The following is a 16,032-nucleotide window of genomic DNA, read 5'->3' on the forward strand; positions in this document are numbered from 1 at the left end:
TCCATTATTTCACATTTTAGATAATGAAATGCAAGTTTACATTTTCTGAAAAAATAATAATTTTATTTTGATCAATATTCAAGACTTTTATTTTTAAGAGATAGTTTAGGTGATAAAAGGAATGAGTTTTCACCATTAAAGAGTTTGCATTTGAGTTCTTCACGACATATTTAGTTCAGATTTTTGACTTACTTGGTTCCGTTATTGAATTAAAAATTTCTCGCAAATCAAATCACAAAGTTCTATCATCAATCTTTTTAAAATCAGCACGGTAGAGTTTCCAGTTGTCACACATCGGACTGCTGATGTTGATATTTAAGGATTAGGGGGCTGATTTAGACAATAAATGAATTATTCCAAATATTATCAAATTTAATTAATTTTTACCTAAAATACTAGAGAATTCCTAAGCTAAAATAGGAAAGAAAATAATAATAGACAACCTGTAAGTTTTATTTTCATTTGACTCATTACGAAACCAGGAAGCTAAGTAAATTGCCTCCAATAATCCATTCCATAAATACCCCCTCCCTCTCTTCCGTTTCTTCACTGTACAAAACAATCTCTCTTTTCCAATGGCTTCTTCAACCTTCGTCTGCTTCACGCTTTTGGCTCTTTTGGCTACCTCAGCCATCCCTCAGGCTCCTGCACACTGGCCACATTCACCAGCCCCCGCTCCAACGCCCAAGGCTCCGGCTACTCCACCAACTCCTTCTCCAAAGGCCGCACCGCCTACCTTAACTCCTTCCCCATGGTCTCCACCACCAATGGCTCCAACTCATTGTTCACATGCTCCAGTTGCCAGGCCTCCCAGTTACTCTGGTGGTGCTCCCGATGAATCTCCTGCGCCTGCCCCAAGCACCGCGGCATTGAATCGAGTTGCTGTTGCTGGATATTTAGGCGGAGTCACCGCTATGGTTGCTTTGTTTATCTAGGTCTATAGATGACCATGACGATATGCTGCTTTGTTTTAGAATTTTTTCTTTTTGAACTCTTATTTTGTTCAGTGGTTCTTTTATTTTTTTGTTGATGGTGATGGACGGTTGATATGGATGATTGATTGTTTGACGGTTGATTATTATTTCTGGTTATGAAACTTTTTCTGATATTATTTTATTCTATCGCTCGTTTTAAAATGATGGTGTTTTAAAGTTCCTCCAGAGCGGTGCGTTGTCGTTTTGGGAGAGAGGGATTAACATATTTATTTATTTATTTATATATATTTTGCCTTTGAAGGAGAGTAAAAGGCTTTTTAACAGGTGTCAGGTGGTCACAACTGAGATGAGGAATCATATGATTCGGATTTTTAAATGTTTAAGGTTATTTGATTTGATCTTATTTTTTGCACCAGTCAAATAATAAATTGGATAATCATAAAGTTAGGCAAAGTTACTTATTCTTCTTGTGTGGCTATTGATATGTGTCGTTATACCTTATAATTAAGGAGTCGTTTGGTTAAAGTATTTTAAATATTATCTTGGTAACATCCCTTAAAGCTATTATCTTTAAAGCATTTGATTTTATAATATTTTATTATCAAATATAAAATATTTAAAAAATTATTTGATATAAACCTATTGTATTACCATTGATTACATAAAAAGGTCATTTGGTTCCTAAGAAATAAAGATTATCTTTGTAATTTATTTTTTATTACTTAAAAGATTACAGTAATATTTTATGACTAAAGAGACGAGATTACTTTAAAAATAGATTACTTAAAAGATTATTAGGTATAAATGATTACTATATTTGATAAAATAATTATTGTGTTTGGTTAAAGATAATAAAAGAATATTAGTAAATCATTTTACTTAAACCCCCTTGAATATAATTATTTTTAAATATTTTTTATATTATTTTTCATATTAATTAAAAATAAATTTATTTTTTCTCAAAAAATTAATAAATTATAATAAAATTATAATAAAATCAAGATTACCTTAGTAATCTTTAAATACCCAAGGTAAAGGTGATAATCAGATTATCACATATATTACCTATCACATCAGCATTGGTAATAGAAGATTATTATTACTGACAAACCAAATAAGAGAATAAAAGATAGATTACCAATGTAATCTTTATTAGGGTTCGTTTGGTTCTAGAATTTAAAGATTACATTGGTAATCTATATTTTATTCTCTTATTTGGTTTATCAGTAATAAAATATTACAATAATCTTCTATTACTAATGTTGACGTGACAGGTAATATAGGTGGTAATCTGATTATCACTTTCACCTTAGGTATTTAAAGATTACCAAGATAATCTTGATTTTATTATAATTATATTAATTAAAAATAAGATTATTATTGTCCTTTTAAATACCCAAGGTGAAAGTGACAATCAGATTACCACTTATATTACCTATCACGTCAGCATTGGTAATAGAAGATTATTATTATTGACAAACCAAATAAGGGAATAAAAGATAGATTGTCAAGGTAATCTTTATTAGGGGTCGTTTGGTTCAGAATTTAAAGATTACATTGGTAATCTATCTTTTATTCCCTTATTTGGTTTGTCAGTAATAAAATATTACAGTAATCTTCTATTACCAATGCAGACGTGACAGGTAATATATGTGATAATCTGATTGTCACTTTCACCTTGGGTATTTAAAGATTACCAAGATAATCTTAATTTTATTACAATTATATTTTTATTTATTAATTTTTTAGGACAATAATAATCTTATTTTCAATTAATATAACAGATAATATAAAAAATATTTTAGAATAATTATATCTAAAGATATTTAAATAAAGAGCAATACTATATGTATCTACTTTGGGTACACAAATGTATACACACTCATATGTGTCATCATATGATTGATTATTGTTTTATTTTTAATTCAAAATCATCCAATCACATTATGACACATATAAATGTGTATACATTTGTGTACCCAAAATGGGTACATATAGTTTTATTGTTAAATAAAATAATTTACCTATATTCTTTATTACTTCTAATCAAATAGAATAATTATTTATACTTACCAAATTTAATTAAATATAATAATTATTTATACTTAGTAATTAATCTTTTAATTTTGATAATAAAATATTACTTAAACGAAATACTCGTTAACAGACTTGTCCGAAAATGGACTAAACTGAATGACAGACCTAACAACCTATTATGGTTATACTTAAAAGAGAGTGTTAGAGACTAAATTCTCATATATAATAAAAGTGAACAAAGCAAATAGTATATAAGTGTGAGAGATTGAACTTTATCATAAATCAATTGGTTTTATGTAATATGAGTTTCAATCTCTACACTTATAGACGTAATATATTTCTAATATGGTATCAGAGTACAAGTCAAACGATAGACCAAATACTCCATAGTATTTTATTATCTCTTATTAATAAAAAACCGAATAAGATAAATCTTTTTACTTACCTAGTTTAGTAACTGTAAAGTCCAAACAAGGTATAATTGATTTAACTCTAATAGACTCAACTGCGTTTCCTTGTTACATAAAAACAAAGTTTAAAATCCATGTTAATTATTTGCTCAGACTTGTGACTAAATCAATCAAATATATGTGTTGGGCTATAGTCGGGGCCTGGGACTCAATAAATAAAAGATAACATAAATATTTTAGGAAGAGAGAATGACTGTTTCCGTTTGTCTTAACAACACTTTCTACTTTTTAAATTTTAAAAATAATAAAATAATAAAATATAAAAATATAAAATATATTATTATATAATTAAATAGTTTTAAATTAAAAATAAAATAATTAACTATCAAAACAAACATTTAACTTTTAATGAAATAGAAAAATATTATTTTTCAATTTTAAATAAAATAACTCGTCATTTGAACATAATTGGGGTCATTCACCCTACCTTTAAGCATTCAAAAATTGGTTTGAATAATTGGATTATTTACGAGGTGAGGTTACAAAAGAAACCTTGGTTGGGTTGCTTGCGTAGAGGGGCTTGAATAAGAAGAACATTGATTTTGTGTTGTAAACCCTCGAAGACGAGGGTAAAATGGGAAGATAATTGCTTGAGTAATAAAGTTAAATAGCCTAAAAATGTGGTTAACTTTAAATGTAACCCCTAAAGTCGGTCATTGTGTTAATTTCCTAAATTAAAAAGACTTCAATGTACATGCTAGCAAATATTTAGAAATTAAAAGATACAGATACAGGGCACCTTCTGAGGAAGAAAGTTATCAAATATGAAAACGAAATGTCCCTTGTTTGCTTAGAAGAGTCTACTCTAATGACAAGAAAATGTTATTATTATCTTTTTTAAATGAAAAATCTCACTCGAACTGAATTGTTACAGTTGAGATTGAATCAATCATATTGAATATGACAAATTTCAAATTTAGTAATTGATTTCATAACTACTGAACTAAGTAAATTAAAAGTTTCATTGTGATATGCATCAGAAGAGATTTGAATTCACGTTCTCTTATATAAAATTTTTCTATTTTATCATTCAAACTATCTTAGGAGGGGAAGATAATGTTTTTCTTCGTATATTCACTCTTTCCTTTCCTGTTTTATTACCCTCCCAACAAAAAAAAAAAATGTAATAAAAGATCCTTTCTTGATTAAACCATTAAGCCCAGACGTCATCTTTCAGCTTTACCTTAATTACAACTTTACAACCCAACAACACATCCAAATTTTAGGGACCAACAGTGACTCCTGTAATGTCCCCAACTCACTCTGTTTCAGCATCTAATCAAGCCTAACCACTTTTGTAACTATTTAACACCTTTCAATAATTAAACCCTGCATACAGATTTCTCTGTTTCCCCTTAAAAATCAGTTTTCCCGAACGAACCATAGAGGGATTCAGTGTGTGTGTGTGTGCAGTTGAGAAAGATATTTAATGTTCAATGATGCACCATGATTTTTCTAAGAAAACAAACCTACTCATAGATAACTCATGAGTACAAACAAGATACAGAGTAAAAAGAGAGGGAAAGAAAGAAAGCACTGCCTCTATCCTGGTTACTAATTATGAGAGAAGCCACACAAAGACTGCAACAAAAGTAATTACTGCATCCACAAATGGTGAGAAGGCTGTCCCAGAAGATGATTCAGGAAAATAATGTGTGTTGGTTATGGTTGTGTTACTGCCAGAAGTTGTTGGGGTAGTTGGGGTTGAAGTGGTAGTGCCAGAAGGTGTTGATCCAGATGGGGCAGTGGGCGATCCTGCTGTCACAGTCACAGCAAGCTTCATACCATTGCCACAATGACCAGTCACACCGCAAATAAAGTAATGAGCCCCGGCAGTCTTCAGAGTGATGGTGGTGGCGCCGCTACTGTCTGTGGTGAGTGCATTCCCCGTGGTGCATGTGTTATAGTCACTAGCGCTCACTTCATCAACAGTGTGCCCACTTCCATAGTTGAACACTGTTAATTCAAAGTTTATGGATCAGTCATCTTAATTTGAATCAACATTAATGCAAATATATAAATTTATCACTTACCAATGCTATCACCAACCGTAAAGGTTTTGCCACTGGTCCAGGTGCTGTAGTCAGAACCAATGGTCCAGCCACTGGAGTCTCCCACAGTGTAAACTGTGGCCAAGCTTGGCACCACTACCATACAAAAGACTAAAAATACATAAACAACAGGGGCACCAACTCCTGCCATTTTCATAAAATTAGAGAGAGATGCAGAAACAAAGAAGAAAATATGGTATATGGTTTTGTTCAGAAAGCAGTGGGGGCTTGTTTATATAATGATAATAAAGCAAATGAAGTATAGTTTGGTCCACTTAATTGTGAAAGGGGCTCATCCATGAAGATTACTTGAACTAGACTCAATACCTAATGCAAGAGAAAGTGGGTCCATACTGAAGGGTTTTATTGAAGTTGTTTCACTTAGTATTGGGAGTGGTTGTTGGGAAAGAGTCTTCCCTGTAATGTACAGATGATGTAAATCGAAATAGCATATAATATGCCAGTTCATATAAGCATAACGGTGTACCAAAAAGGCATGTCTTATTATATATGCCTTTAAGATCTCCTATTTCTCTCTTTCATACATGAATTGTAAATGAAGCCATTAAGATGTTCTTTATAGTTCAGAGTTAAATTTCTCTTTCAACTTTATTTGACACAAAATTTTCATGGGCATGATGTTAGAAACTTAGTTCTCAACAAATCAAAGGTCTTTTTCTTTTTTTTCTATGGTGAGGAAACTCGTAAAAATTATAAATCAGAAACAAAAAGATATTAATAAAAGGTCGTTCGAATGATTAAAAATGAATAATCAAATAAGAGAATATGAATTCAAAATTAATTGAAGATATATTAAAATCAAATTCTTAACTTATTTAATATCGTGTTTGTGAGGGCTAATTATTAGATCCAAATGTTTCGGATTTTTTTCTTATAAACTCACTTGCAAAACCTATGTATTAACAAGGGAAGAAATATGAAAAAGTAAAAATATATATTAGTTGACAGCGTATATTTATTTTTTGTTTATTCATTTGTCTTGGCGCAATACGCCTGATATGCAAGGTTGAATCTTTCATGTGCGCAAGGGGTCCCCTGTAAGCAAACCTTTGTCAAGTGCTTTAACAAAAATCTCCCGACAAATTAAGTTGACAGGGTAATGGATCATTATATGTTTGGCCAAAGACTTATTCCCACCTAAGGTATAATGAAATCTCAAACTCCAACCCTCTAATTTTAAAAACCTCAAACACTCATTTATAATCAAATTTATGTTAAAAATTTCAGTTAGGGTTAAAGATGAAACTGTTATTTATTAAAAAATTTAAAATTTTATAACATTTTCTTTCGTAAGTTTAAAAAACTTACAATTTTCCTCTCAACTCAAAGTTTGAAAATTGACAAATATCTCCTAGGGTTTGTCCCTATTTTCTCCGGTATTGACTTGTTGTCTCTGGTGGTCGGTTGTCCTTTCTCCTGCCTTATCTCTCTCTTCGATCACTCTCTCTTCCCTCTTTGGTTGTCTTCAGTCAAGACAAAGACAACGTGTCTTCGTCTTAGATGAAGATCGATTGTCTTTATTTGAGATGACTAATGATGGTCGAAGAGGGAAGGGAGAGTGATTGGAAGAAGAGATAAGGTAGGAGGGCAGAAGGTCGACGTTCGACGATCGGAGATGGTGAATCAGTGTCGAAGAGAAGAGGAACAAACTTAGGGGATATTTATCAATTTTTAAACTTTGGGTTGAGGGGAATTATAAGATTTTTATATTTGGAGATAAAAATATGATAAAATTTTAATTTTTAGAATTTTTTTTAGTAAATAACGGTTTTACTTATAACTCTAACTGATATTTTTAATAGAAATTTGATTATAATGAGGTATTTAGGTTTTTGAAAAATAAAGGACGGGACTTTGTAATTTTATTATACCTTGGTGGGAAAAAGTGTTTTGGCCTCATTTGTTTTAGCTTTAAATGCTAATTAATTAATTGGACGTGTGGTCAATTTAGTGAAAATCAAGAGTGGAGTCGGTTGAGACGTCGCAATTAAGATCCAAAACCCACCAACTAACGAGGGATTAAAAGGTATTTCAAAGCCATGATTTTACTTTCAGAGCAAGTGGTGATGAAATCCTGACAACTTTGGGTAAAAAAAAAAAAAAAAGACAGAATGGATTAACTTTAATAGATATTAATTAAAATGGTCTAACTACAAGGGGTTTATAAGATATTAACCCTAAATCAGAAATTAAAAAAATGAGATTTGTTGAAATCATTATAATATACAAAGGAGGTTTGACATTTTTTTACTCATTCGAATTTCACTATGTTGCCTACCAAAAACCTTAACCTGCAATCTTTAAATTTTTCAACAATTTTTAACTTGTTTGAGTTAATCATAATGACAAGATTGAGGTTTAGTCATAAACCAATATATAATCGTGTATGTTGATGTCAAGAGCCAACTAATTTGAGCCGACATATTTTCTTGGAATAAAGGCAGAGATGAGAATGTTGTCAGATTACAATACATTATTTTCTTCACCATGAACTTAATAGGAAGGTGGTTTTGGATCACCCTCTCATATTAGCACATGATTTGGTTGCTTTTAGTTGTTAACCATGAGGTGTTTCAGTGTGAAATTTGATTCAGGATTCCATGAGGTGAGCTATACAGAAAAAGTATGAGAATGTTGCCCCTTCTACCACCATTTGCAGAGGTCTTTTCATGCTTAAATACATGCACATGAGTTTTCCTTTAGAGCAATACTATGTGTACCCACTTTGGGTACACAAATATATACACACTCATATGTGTCATCATATGATTGATTATTATTTTATTCTTAATTCAAAATCATCCAATCACATGATAACATATATAAATGTGTATACATTTGTGTACCTAAAATGAATACACATAGTTTTATTGTTTCCTTTAACCTTCCGAGCAAGCATTTTCTGTTATTATTTTGTTTATACGAATTATAAACAAGAGCATTTATTCCTGTCTTGCTCTTACTCAAGATTTTTTCATATTTTGTATAAACTTTAAATTTAAATCATATAAAGAAGGTTATCAATCCTATTTTTAACTCAGATTCACAATAATATTTTAAAATTAACTAAAAATATAGTTTAAAATGGAAGATTAGGATAGACGTGATCGTTTCTATCTACAATTTCTTAAAATTTTGAACAAATTTTAAGCAAATTGAATAAACTTGACATAGTATTATACTTCTAAATTAAATTCACCAATATAATGAAGAATGAGATTAAAATTAGAGTGATTCAAATTATGGGCAATTCAAGCCAACCCCAATATATTAAATTTTGGATCCAATTCTTTAAAAATATAAAATGTAACGTAATCAAATATTTAATTATTTAAATCAAGATAAATTTGTTATCAATTTTCATATATTTTAAATGAAGTTGTGGATGAAAGAGATGAATGTGCGAGAGGTTAGAAATGAGGTTAAACCAATATTATCTTATCCTCGTTATCTATATAAATATATTTAATAAAATGTTAGCAAATACTATAAAGAACCCCAAAGAAACTATTTTAATTATTACCCTAACTTTAAACCTTTCTATAATTATAGAGATAAAACGATGAAGTGAGTTTTAATTAATATTTTAAAAATTAAATTGATAATTGAATTAATTATTTTATTGATTTATGACTCAATTGATTTGATTAATTTAATTATAGAATCAGTTTGATTCAACTTATTTTTAAATTAAAATTTAAAAATTTAATTAAATTTGGTTAAATCAAAATTTTGACCCATTTCAATAATAAAATTAATTTTTTATATTAATAAAATTAAACTTAAAATTAATTTTTAATTTAACTGATTAGATCAATCGATCTCACCCAATTTTAAAATCATTGATCCTAACCATTACAAGACAAAGCTCAACAAAGCCATAAATCATTTCGAGTGGTTGGGCAATTGGTTCTGTTCAACCCTGCAACTACTTTTGTATTTGTTGTCTTATTCTAAAAGGGGCCCCAATAGTATGCTTTATTATCCTTTTGGGAAGCGTGTCATTCTCTCTGTCTCTGTGTGTGTATATGTATGTATACACAGTGAGGCCAAGAGACTTATTCCCACCCAAGAGAAGCGGTCTTCCTCCAACGATTTCGTCTTTGCCTTTAATAAAAGGACAAAGAAAGTGATCGAAAAGAAGAGAGAAGGTAGGAGGAAGAGAGCCTACAGCTGAAAACAGCAAACGATGATTGGAGAGGAGAACTAGAAACTAAGAGAGTGATAATGGTGAAACTGAAATTTTTTTGAAAGCTGAAGGCAGTTAATATGAAAAAAAAGATAAAAATGTTAACAGACGAATAAATTTTTAAGTTTTTAAAAATTAACAGATATGGGTTTAGATTTACACACAACCTTGGGTGGGAGTAAGTCTTTTGGCCATAAATATTCTATTTCCTCTTCAGGTTCACTTTTTCTAAATATACTTAGAAGCAATTGTATGAGATGTATTCTTAAGTGTACTTTTAATCTATGACTTTTTGATTTGTTATAAAACACAGGGAACAATTTTTGGTTAAGTGTATCTAGAAGATCTAAAAGACAATTTGTAAATGTGCAATAATGACAACGAAGAAAGTAAATTACTTGAAAGATAATTTAGTTTGGTGATCATTTCTCTTTCTTTTTTTTTATATCTTTCTCCTAATACTAACTTAGGAGACACAGACATGGTGGGTTGCATTCAAATAGCAGGAAATTAATACTCAGTCAAAGATGAGAATAAAGATTACTTAGGAAAACAACCACCTTTTGCTAGTCAAGTTCAGCAACAATTGCAATTTTCATGAGATTTAAAAATTGAGATGGTAACACGTGGTTGGGTGATGTGATTATTATTTTTTTTATGAGTTCAAAATCATTGAATCAAATATTACCATATGAGTAAGTTAAGTAAAATTTGGTTGTTGATGTAGTGTTACTCTTCATACAAATGTTGTCTATTCCTCGTATAATATCATGAAAATTTGTAATTGTAGTTCTTGGAATAAGAAATTGATACGAACATTAGGAGAATCTCACTTAAAAAACTAATTATTGAAATTAGAGAGCTTAAGCTCATATAAACCTCACACTAGAAACTCATACTTTTTAATATAATATCTAACTTTCATACCTTACTCTTAGGATCATAATATACCACCAAACTCTACCACCCCAATGCCCATGCAAGCTGACTGCGTGCTATCTTCCTGCTAACCTCATATGAACACTGCAATACCAGCATCACCACACTGTTATACTAGGGCTAGATTCCAATCAAACTTGGTTCGAATGAGTCTGAAACAAATCACATGTAAATGTGCTTAAGCTTTATATACTTGAAAAAACGAGTTTGAGCTTTGAGCCGAACAGCTCAACTCAGCTAGCGAGCCAAGTCACCTCGCCCATGCACTCAGCCACTTCAGCGACTTGATTCTTCGTCTCTGTCAGTTTGTTTTTTCAATCATCTCTCCCTGTGTTATGGCCTCCACTAGTGACTTTCATAAGCCACAACATTTTGGTAATATTTTTTACATAAATTGTTGGGTTCTACTTTGATTCATGAGAGACTTATTTTAAGGTTTTCTTTTAAATTTAGATAGCAAAGACACCATTTGTTTATTTGTTTTATGTTAAATTCATTTCTGAAAAGGACCCTAAGTTATATATTTAGGGCTGGATTCGAGCCGAGCTGAGCTTGGCTCGCAGCCAGCTTGGGCTCGGCTCGGTTTATTTATGGCCAGCTCGAGTTCGGTTCATTTTTAGCTCGGCTCATTTACGGCTCGGCTTGGCTCATTTTTCAAATCAAAACGACATCATTTTGTATATATATGAATCAAAATAACGTCGTTTTGTATAAAAAAATTTAAAAAAAAAACTACCGAACCAACTCGAGCTCGATCGAGCCGAGCAGAGCCCTGCTCGTTTCGGGCTCAAACCGAGCTGAGCCGAGCTCGAGCTCGAGCTGGCTCGGCTCGAGTCCAGCCTTATATATATTAATAATAAGCCATATTCAAACTCAAGCACTATGATTTGCTTGTCAATGAAGTCTAAGTAAACCCATATTAAAATTTGATCATATGTGACGCAAGAAACAAACAGCACACCTATCTTACTGAAACCATTTTATTTGTTGACATTATTAAGCATGGTGCTTTTATTTTTATTATAAAGATAAAAAGGTAACAAGCCTACAGATGTGAAGACAAATCTAAATCTGTTGGAACTTTTTACTCAACAGCAATTAAAATCCCAAGACCTAGAAATGGCTTTTTGGATGCTTTCACTAGGTTAATATTTCCAAGGGAAATCAAAGGGAATTTTGATTGAAATAATGATATCTATGTAGTTCGGTTTTATTAGATGAGTTATTATAGTTTGGTTTTATTAGATGAGTTATTAAAAAGAAGACAAAAGTACATGAACTCCGAATAGGCTTGTTTGAGCTCGCCAAGCTCGGCTTGTGATCAGGCTCATTAAGCCTACTTAAGTCGAGCTTGCGAGCAACTCGACTAGTGAGTGAGCTAAGTTCAAGTATTGAATTGTTTGGCTCGCTAAGCCTAAGCTCAGACTTGGGCTCGTTTCAATAGTAATCAAGTCGAGTTCGAATTCAACTAAGCTTGAACTCGATTCAATTCAAATCCAATCTTATATTGCATAATTGTAACTGGAAGATATAATGATGACTCTAATATCAAATGATACAAACCTTAAGAGAACTGTACCTAAAAAACTAGTTGTTGAGATTGAAAACTTTAAGACCATATAAACTCTACACTTAAAGTTTATACTTTTTAATATAGGATTCAAGTCTTATACCATACACTTGAAATCCTAAGAGAAGTCATATTGTTGTATTAAGTGAGAAACGGTTTACTTCAGTGTTGAAGTGTCTTGAAATCCCTCAAGTCAGAGATGGATATGCAACCGAAGGCTGAGGTGGGCACACATCAAATCCAAACTAAAGAACAACTTCATTTCAAGGGCATACCTAATACTTTGGTAGAATTTCAACATCAAATGGATTTTCTAACGTCTCTATAATCAAAATGTGAAATCCCAATTATTCATCTTTTGACAATAACCAAAATAAGCACTTGGCAATTCCTAAACCTTATCCGCAAAAGGAGAAAGGAATCAAAATCTCAATGAAAGCAAGCTGTCTAATTTCTAGAAGAGTTTTCATTGAGTAAATTAGATGCCTTACGGGGTACATAACATTTAAAATTGCAGATACGAACATAAAGCGGTGAGATCTTAGTCAGTGACAGAGGGTTTTGAGAATTGAATGGCATGTATGGGAGTCATGAAGATAGTCATTCCATAAAACAAATGAATACTGAGTCTAACTTGGGTGAAATTAACCAGAAATGAACGGAGTTTGTTGAAGATTAAGGTTTAAGAGCTAAAAGCAAATGCATGTTGTTAGAATCCTAGGTAGATCTTAGGTACAAGGTATGAGGTTTGAATTTCATATTGAAAAATATGATTTTATGATGTGGGATTTATGTAGTTTTGAGCTTTTCAATTTTAATAACTAGTTTTTGAGATGTGACTCTCTCAAATTTCGTATCATTTAACATTTTGACAGTATCCAAAATTCCCCATTCTACAACTTGAGGTAATAGCAGAGATTTGGAATTATGAACCACAGAAAGAATATTATTGAGCTTTTTAAGGTAGTCAGTTATCTGCAGTATAATTTTAAAGTAGAACCAGTGAATCCTCGGTTTCATATCTACTCTTAAAAATGGAGGATCAAATGGGTTTATTTTCTTTGACCTGTTAAGATTCTTCTCCGAACAATTAGTCAAGCAACAAGGTGTGTATGCAATGTGGGAAACAAAGAAATTCGCCAACAAAAAGTGCTGAAGTTGTAGGTTACAAGATTTGGCAACACGACAATGCTCAAATATCCATTTCAACTTCAATTACAAGATTGAGAAATATCAGAAAACAGAAAACAGAGTTCATGCCATCTGCTTAATAACTTGTCTCCCCCATTGATGCTACTTACCACAGAACACAGTGGAATAGTAGCGAATGAGTAAGACAGTAGCAGATCAGGAAGACAACAGCAGATAAGGCAAATACAGCTCAGTATCGGCACCACAGTGGCTAATTAATACAGAACGCGGATCCCTATTCCTCCCCATACTCAAACAGCGCCTTTGGCAATGACTGTACTTGCCGAGCTCTCTGTTTCATGGAGAGCTCGTACAAATTCTTGGTTATATCATAAACTATATAATTTAAATTATTTTAATATTAATTTATGGTAATTATATTTAAAATTAGTAAATAAGATTTTACGTTCAAATCTCAATAATAATTTTTTAAATAGAAAATTTTTTTTTAATATTAATCGGGTTAGATTTGGTTTATAAATGAAAAAACAATTATATATAAAAGCAACGTATTAGGGGTTCAGTTAAATCCTCGGATTTAGTATGAATTAAGTTTTTGATTATTTTTTTTACATGTGAGAAGAAAAAAAAACAATTGTGACTTTTTTTTTTTATTAATCATTGACAAGTCTATAAAGTAGGATATTTATATATACATCAATCCCCATTGTATATTTTAAAAGGTTTTTAAAAGAAAAAAAAAAAATTCTTTCTAGATTTTACACTAGCAAAAATGCTTTACATCTAATTTCTTTTGGACTATGACAAGAGCTTAGATCAATAAGATTTAATTTATAGAATTGCAATGAAGTTATTAGGTTCTATGAACCATAAACTCTTTATTGTAAATCAAAGCCTTATTTATCACATTTCATTTCTACATTTGTTGTTCAACATGGTTTTGCACTAATAGATTCATAGTATCAATCTCATTATACACTTACATAAGCAATTTCATCAATTTACACCATAAGAGGGGAAAAAAATTATAGCAAGATTAACAGATGACTTGTTATTACCCGTATGAACCTTCTTCATGGGATCTCAAATCACATAGGTTAGGTTACCATCACTATAAGAAGTTTGGGCTACTGATCTGGTAGCTATTGGATTAGAATGGCAGGGAGTTGTTGTCCTCTGCCGTTCTGGTGAAATTTTTCACCTGTTTCTATAACAGGCCTTACCAGGGTGGGCTGCAGGCCTGATTTTCAGGCCAAGCACGACTTGCTTAACCCATGGGCTTTGCACAATCAGCAAATTTGTGAACCACGTCACGTATGGGCTAGGCTGAAAATGTCTCAGGCTAGTCCAACCTCTTTGTCATCTTTATCCTTTATTATTAATATGATATTCTACCAAATCTTACGCGGAGTACTTAAAAAGAAAATCTAGCATCCAAATTCTGCAATAATGAGATTAGATTTCCTTCCTTGTATTATAAATAGTGGCCTCAAGTATTACTTCTCACCATCTCAAGGCGCAAAGTGCTCATGTTATTGAGTTCTTAATTCCTTCTTCCTTTTTTCTTTTTGACTAGAAGTCGCCTTCCAAGGTCTAGATGGATAACGTAATTGAGATGATATCATATATTTTATCAAAACCCAATTTCATATTCGTTGTGAGACACAAGTGTAGTCTTCTAAAAGCCAAAAATCCATCAGTATCAAGAATTATTCCCATGAATATTATAACAAGCTCAATTAAAATTTTGATCGGTTCAGCGATTTACCAGATTTTTTCATCGAGCAATCGAAGCCATTGCCTAGTATGATGTCTCTTTACTGATTTATTTGGGTGTAATTTTTAATCTTATAATAGGATGTCGTATATAATATATGCTACTTATTCTTACGATGGAACAGGGACAAAATGAGCTGTGGAAATGCAGCTGTTGAGGTCAGATGAAGGAAACTGAAAGGGTAAGTTGCTTGCTAGTAACTCTTTATCATTTCTTAAAATATGAGACCCTTGATCTTGAAATTTTTAAAAGCATATTTCCAAATATATAATAAAGCCAATAGATTTATGAAATTTTTGTTGTTGTAGATGGAATCGTCTGGGGAAAAGGTGTGCGGATTTCTGATTCAGGCTGTTGCTCAATGGGAATGGAAGGGTTAAGTAGGTCAACAAGTTCCTTCCCTGTTGGGAGAATTTGACCGCCACCACCAAGATTCACCTGAAAGGCCTGTAAGATTATCTGCTGAAATCAGTTCATCACTTCCTCAGGAAATTCCAATCTTGCCTCCAGTTTTCAAGCACCACGGCGGCAACAACAACAGATTCCACAAGCACAGCCGCAACGGCATAAGCACAACAACGACGGCAACAAGCATATCAATGATAGGATATTCATCTCTTGACAGATGGCCGTATTCATTGAATGATTTTTGGCTTCAATTGCATGAACGTTGATTATGGCTTTATTCTGAATGATTTTTTTATCTTCATTGCAAGAACATTGATGATGGCTTTATGTCCCATTTTGAATTGTTTTAGCTTCATTATATTTTTATCTGCAATAATGAATAACAAAGAAGTTTATTGCTTTTTTATGACACCTTATCATATTTTATTTATTTTTAATTAATCAATCATATAAATATGTACACATCTGTATATCCAAATTGGG

General features: G+C 31.7%; 2 protein-coding genes and 1 long non-coding RNA gene across 3 annotated transcripts; 2 read left to right on the forward strand and 1 right to left on the reverse strand.

Annotated features, from left to right (window-relative positions):
- The first annotated feature begins 462 nt into the window (after positions 1–462).
- LOC123205533 (extensin-like) lies at positions 463–1,121 on the forward strand. Its single transcript, XM_044622510.1, has one exon. It carries the CDS (start codon positions 576–578, stop codon positions 933–935), a length of 360 nt encoding a protein of 119 aa, XP_044478445.1. The 5' UTR covers positions 463–575; the 3' UTR covers positions 936–1,121.
- A 3,771-nt stretch (positions 1,122–4,892) lies between these two features.
- Positions 4,893–5,713, reverse strand: LOC123205523 (blue copper protein-like). The gene is made up of 2 exons (XM_044622492.1): positions 5,476–5,713; positions 4,893–5,398 (listed from the first exon to the last, which is right to left on the reverse strand). The coding sequence occupies exons 1-2, from the start codon at positions 5,648–5,650 to the stop codon at positions 5,001–5,003; spliced, it is 573 nt and encodes a 190-aa protein (XP_044478427.1). The 5' UTR covers positions 5,651–5,713; the 3' UTR covers positions 4,893–5,000.
- Positions 5,714–14,834: 9,121 nt separating this feature from the next.
- Positions 14,835–15,959, forward strand: LOC123205567. The gene is made up of 3 exons (XR_006499863.1): positions 14,835–15,168; positions 15,266–15,322; positions 15,450–15,959. It is a non-coding gene; the product is annotated as an uncharacterized LOC123205567 (long non-coding RNA).
- The last annotated feature ends 73 nt before the right edge of the window (positions 15,960–16,032 follow it).

Source organism: Mangifera indica, unplaced genomic scaffold (assembly GCF_011075055.1).
Source record: "Mangifera indica cultivar Alphonso unplaced genomic scaffold, CATAS_Mindica_2.1 Un_0008, whole genome shotgun sequence".
Lineage (NCBI taxonomy): Eukaryota > Viridiplantae > Streptophyta > Magnoliopsida > Sapindales > Anacardiaceae > Mangifera > Mangifera indica.

What these genes read in the sequence shown, in the direction of transcription:
- LOC123205533 (XM_044622510.1), top strand. Translation starts at nt 576, where the DNA reads ATGGCTTCTTCAACCTTCGTCTGCTTCACGCTTTTGGCTCTTTTGGCT.
- LOC123205523 (XM_044622492.1), bottom strand. Translation starts at nt 5,650, where the DNA reads ATGAAAATGGCAGGAGTTGGTGCCCCTGTTGTTTATGTATTTTTAGTC. An exon ending in TACGGTTGGTGATAGCATTG is followed by an intron (nt 5,399 to 5,475) that starts GTAAGTGATAAA and finishes TTGAATTAACAG; the next exon opens with TGTTCAACTATGGAAGTGGG.